Source organism: Austrofundulus limnaeus, unplaced genomic scaffold (genome assembly GCF_001266775.1).
Source record: "Austrofundulus limnaeus strain Quisiro unplaced genomic scaffold, Austrofundulus_limnaeus-1.0 Scaffold548, whole genome shotgun sequence".
Taxonomy (NCBI): Eukaryota; Metazoa; Chordata; class Actinopteri; order Cyprinodontiformes; family Rivulidae; genus Austrofundulus; species Austrofundulus limnaeus.
Window position 1 is genome coordinate 98090 of NW_013952950.1, and position 5325 is coordinate 103414.

At 42.9% G+C, this 5325-nt stretch overlaps 1 protein-coding gene across 1 annotated transcript in view; it reads right to left on the reverse strand.

Moving 5' to 3' along the window:
• nampt2 (nicotinamide phosphoribosyltransferase 2) overlaps window positions 1-5325 on the reverse strand; it is a gene marked incomplete in the record, with an annotated part of 35395 nt that overhangs the window by 23809 nt on the left and 6261 nt on the right. The window contains 3 exon segments of the mRNA XM_014026378.1: window positions 3398-3556; window positions 3758-3886; window positions 3964-4067. Coding sequence (XP_013881832.1) covers window positions 3398-3556; window positions 3758-3886; window positions 3964-4067 — 392 coding nt within the window.

Genomic DNA, 5325 nt, shown 5'->3' on the forward strand with positions numbered 1-5325 from the left:
TCAGACACGCTCCGTCGTGAGTCTGGAGGTTGACAGGTGCTGACTGACAGCTGCTCACGTGAACAGATTGTCTGTAATTGACACAGATTTTCCCTCAATTTGCTTTAGAGCAATCTAACATTTTTTTTTAAAATCTCAGCTTCAAATTAATTTTCTCCCAGAGCCTGCAGGATGATAAAAATAATAAAAATTAAATTAAATAAGTCTGATAAAATTAAAAGCAAGTCCACCCCTCTTCTTCTCGTCGTCTCCCCTTCCTGCCTGCTCTGTTATCCGTGGCAGACACCCCCGTCCCGCGCCTCACACACACACACGCACGCATCCCCCCCACGCGTGACAAACACGGACTTTAAACGTGAAATTTTATAACATTCACACTGGCGAGGTGGATGCGCCCTGCGCGTGTATCTAAAGCATGACTTTTGCTGTCCTGCTGTTCTTGTCGGGGAGGGCTCTGTGGGTCAGGGTCGTCTGAGGAGTAAACAGATGAAGGGAGATGCGCACGGGAACTTTTATTTAAGATTTAAGTTTTTTTTTTTTATTTCAAAGGTCCTCATGGCTCAGCAGCAGAAGCATAAATACAGTATTACTGTTAGTAAAGCTGATGATAAAGTTGAATAAAAATCTAAGTCTGATGAAGGTAAATTAAATATCTGACAAGTGATCATTACACAGTGTGGCTCTAATTCTTCACTTCACCATCTGTACCGCAGTTTCCCGTCTCCAAAATGAGCGTACACATGGGTCAGAGCTGGCGTGAGGCACCGCACATTTTCACGTCAAGTTTGGATTTTATAAATCACAACCTTGGCGTAAAAAGTGGCATTCGCAAGTTTCTGGGCTCAAATTGTGCGTACGTCAGTTTTATAAATCCAACCCAAGAGCCTGCTTTAGGCATTTCAACAACAATCTGTAGGACTGCCCTACAGGCATGAATTAAGCTTTGTTTATACTTCATGCAAGACGTGCAGCTGCGGCCCAGCGATGACATAATTGCATGTGTGTCACCAACAGCACAGTGTTTACACTGGGAAAAGAAGTAGGGGATACATTATAGTAATCCCTCCCTCTGCCCTCTCACTGCGTACGTCACGTGCATTGCTTAGCATGTAAATAACTGCTAGTTGCAAGTTTAACTTGTTGGTCCAACAGATGCGGGAGATGGATGACGAAAAACACTTCTATTTTCGAATGTCCACTGCTCATTTCGACGAACTTGCCCATCGGATCTCCCCTCACCTTCAGCACGCACCAACGCAGTAGAGGAGTTACAGATGGTTATACCGTCGGACCACCTTGGTGAGTTTCTCTTCGAAACTATCCATGTTTAGAAACAAAAACCAGCCTCTGGAAGTGAGTAGCGGTGTGACACAGCATATACTGACATCCAAACAAAAACGCTAATTTTGAACCAATCACATGCTCCCGAGTCGCAACCTCCGCATCTTGGAGTGCTGACTGGGGGCAATGTTACGATAGCTGTCACCAGGGGATCGCAGCGGGAGAGCAGACGGAGGTTGTGCAACTTTTTGTCACTCAGTGGGGGGTAAAAGACGTGCGACAAGAAGTACAAACCAGTCTTTAGACAACAACACTCAATACGTTGGAGGGAGCTGATGGACTGTAGACAGGCACAAGAACTGATAAATGGCCCAAATCCTTGGTTTGGAAATGCCCTTCTTGCCCTGAAAAGGAAAATTTTAAGTACTCTGGTTGGAGTCCTAACTGGGCACKTGCTCACTTGCCATAAAATGGTGATGGGATATCACGAAAATGGTCTGTGTGATGCCTGTGGCATTGAACTACAGACCTCTTTGCACTACTTAGGCCACTGCATGGCTCTGAGTAGTCAAAGGAAAGGAATTCTTGGGGAACCCTTTACGGATCCTGAGAAGCTCAGAACAGAGTGTTTCTAACTGGGTGTCCTTCTTTCGACGGATGCAAAGGTTTGATTAAAAGCTCAGTGTCTCTGTAACCGGGTGGTTTGGTTACAGGGAGTATCTTTGTGGTCGCTGTGATTTCCCACCGGAGTGGGGTTCGTGAATGCACCTTTTGCCCCTCCTTCCACTTTCTGGTGACGGTGCTGCCTGGCTAATTAGTATTTAGGCTCCTGGTGCGCACGCCAGGTTTTTCATGCACAAAGGGCGTTAGCTGGTGATTGGACGCTTTACGCGTGGCTGCAGGCATGTCGGCAACTTTGCTGGGTGAGCGTTGGCACCGTGATCCTCAGATTTTGCAACCGGTCAGGCTTCATGAGGACGTTTTTTTTTTTAGGTAAATGTGTTTTGATCATTATGTGCGGCTGTTTGTGGGTTCAATTTAGCTAACTTTTTGACGTACTTTGGATGTCTGATTACGGCCGTGGTCTCTCTGCACCTTGTTGCTGTTTTGTTTTTATAAGGGGTAAATGTTTGCTAGACACTCTCTAAATATTTATTTGTTTTCAGGATATGTGCCATTATGTAGCGGGTGGCATTGAAGCTGTTAATCCACCTGTTTGGGGGGATGTAACTGATTATTAAGGTACATGTCTGTTTTTTTATTTTTGAATCTTTATTGGTTTGCATTGTGGACAGGCATTGGTACTAATTGTCATTTTGTCTGCAGCAGATTGCTCCTGCAGCAATATTGTGCTCTCACCTTTTTGTATGCATTTTATTCAAAACTTTCATTGTTCCTCACTGCTCTCATGTAGTTGCTTAATTATTTTTCCGATTCAAGTGAGTGCCTCGTGGTGCTAAGATTTAGAATAAGCACTTTAGAACCAGCACTTAGCACTTTAGAACCAGCACTTAGCACTTTAGAACCAGCAATTTAGAACTGTTACAGTTCCATTCAACCAGAACTACCCCTCCGTTGTAATATCTTGTGAACTAGTTATTTTTAATACTGGGAAAAATAAATGAAATACAATTTGTAAACTATTTCTGCCTTTGTCATTCTGGAGCCAGACCTACCTGAGTACTTGTAATAGGGAATCCCTAGATTATTTAACATTGGTTTAGTAATCTACCAGTTGACCATAGAGTCACGTCCTCCAAGTCACAATCCGGGTGCTTCCCGCCTTCTTACATCTCTTTGGGGAGAGTAATGGGCACACTTAAGAGAACCCCGCTCACCTGGGTTTTTTACCCATCCCCATTTACCAATGAACCTACAGTGGTCCAGTCATCACACGATTTACAGTTATTTTACAGCAATGAAATGGTTAAAAAAAGCTGTACCCTCTAGTGCACCCAAAGATTACGTTCTAATACTTTCATTAATTTTTTCCATGGATTCACCAGATATTTAGCTAAGAAACAAACAAATGCACACACAGCCAGTAACACCATTACACTTCTGCAGTGGGTGTTAATCAGCAAAATAAGTCATACAGAGAGATAATCCTGCTTACCTCTTGAGAAGAAACTCCTCTGTAGCCAAGGTCGTGCAGTTTTAGATCCAGACCTTCCAGGTTCCCCGAGGTGGCTTTCAGGTGTCTGGCCAAGATTTTCTTAAATTCCCGAGATATGGTGGCTACTGTGATAGGATACCACATCTGGACCAGCAAAGTCTACCCCCAACATGATGTGGTGGGTTTGGAAGAGAAAATAAACACAAATACTTTAAAGCAGAGTAATGCTGAGTTTACACAGACTCACTAAATTAGAATTTGGTTTCACAAATTTGAAAGAAGCCAGTATTAAATTAAGAGTTTTCACTTAAATTTGTTTTAGGGTCACATTTTTAAAAGCACAGTAGAAGTAAAGTTTACCTCAACATAGTTAGTAAGCCAGTAAAAGTTTGGGTCAGTATTTTCAACAGTGAAAAGGACGTTGCCTCTCGAGATGATCTTGCCCTCTGGGACAGCTTTAATTCGGATGGGAAGGCGGCCATCATGTGTCTAAAACAGGAGAAAAAACATTATCAGTCTAACAGTGGTTTCACAAAGAATTCATAATTAAAAACATCTTCACTTGCCTCAAGGATTTTCCTCCAGCTCTCTTCATCAAACACAGCTTGTTTGAAATGCATCTGAAAGAAAAGTTTGGCTTCCTGGATCTTCTCCTCGGTGACCACTGGGCCTGAAAGAACACAACTGACTAAAAAGGTTTTTCCACACAGGAATTTCAAATGTGTTTCATGCCTTCTTCATTGCATCAACCAGGTTCAGACGCTGTCAATAGATGACTCACAGAGTTCTACAGGATCCAGACAAACCTTTGTCTTTTTAGACAATTCTACAACAGGGAGCTGCTGGGCCAACACTCTGCTCTTCAAACAGCCTCTGTTTGGAGCAATAGAGTTGAATTCCAGTACTAATGCTAAAATTTTTGGTGAAATCAATGATCAAGATATGTCATTTAACCCACCCAAAGCTCACCTAATTCACCAGGACCTTGTTTAAAATCTTCTAATCCTGTATCGGATTTAAACTGGCAGCACGACGGCTCAGTGGTTAGCACCGACACCACACAGCATGAAGGTCCTGGGTTCGATCCCCGGTTCAGACCTGGGGTCTTTCTGTGCCGAAATTGCATGTTCTCCTCGTGATTCTCTGGGTATTCCAGTTTCCTCCACCCCCAAAAACATGTACAATATGTTGCCTTCAGGCCCAGGCCACCCTTGGAAAAGAGATCTGAGATCTCAACAGGACTTGTCTGGTTAAACAACGGTAAATAAATAAATAAATTTGCAGATATTTATGATAAACTTCAAACCTGACACTTCGTCAGAAGGATTGTCAAGGTGGTGCTGTAAAAAAAATACTAACCAAAATCACATCTATTTTAATCCTGATCATAATCTACAAAGGTTTACTGTTAATATTGTTTAATTCCCATAAGTAAGAAAACATCCGTGAGCTATAGATGACAGCAAAATGCACAGATGAGCCGAGCCGCACCTCGAGCTGCATGCAATGACCTGGGAGCTTCAGGCTGTGGGCTTCAAGCTGCGCTCTTTGACGGCCGATCAATTTGTGCCTCAACAACAGTCTCATTTGTGCCACAACACATGCAGCTGTTGATTGATGCTGTTGCTGCAGCGACCCGGGTCTCTGAAGATCACCAGAGTGGTCTTCCGCACCTCATCCAGAATCTTTTTGTGGATCATCTTTTCTGACAGCTGGTTAAAGAAATATCTGTCAGCTTCGTTTTACTCTCTGCTCATTCTGTTTTATACTTTAAAACTCAGTCTGACAAATATATAACTTTTTTATAAGCTCCGCTCTCTGACTAATTCCCTGACATTGGACAGCTGTCAATCAATCATCGAGGGACACGCCCACACATTCTACCAGAAGTTATGTGTCCCCTTCATAATTACCCACATATATATATA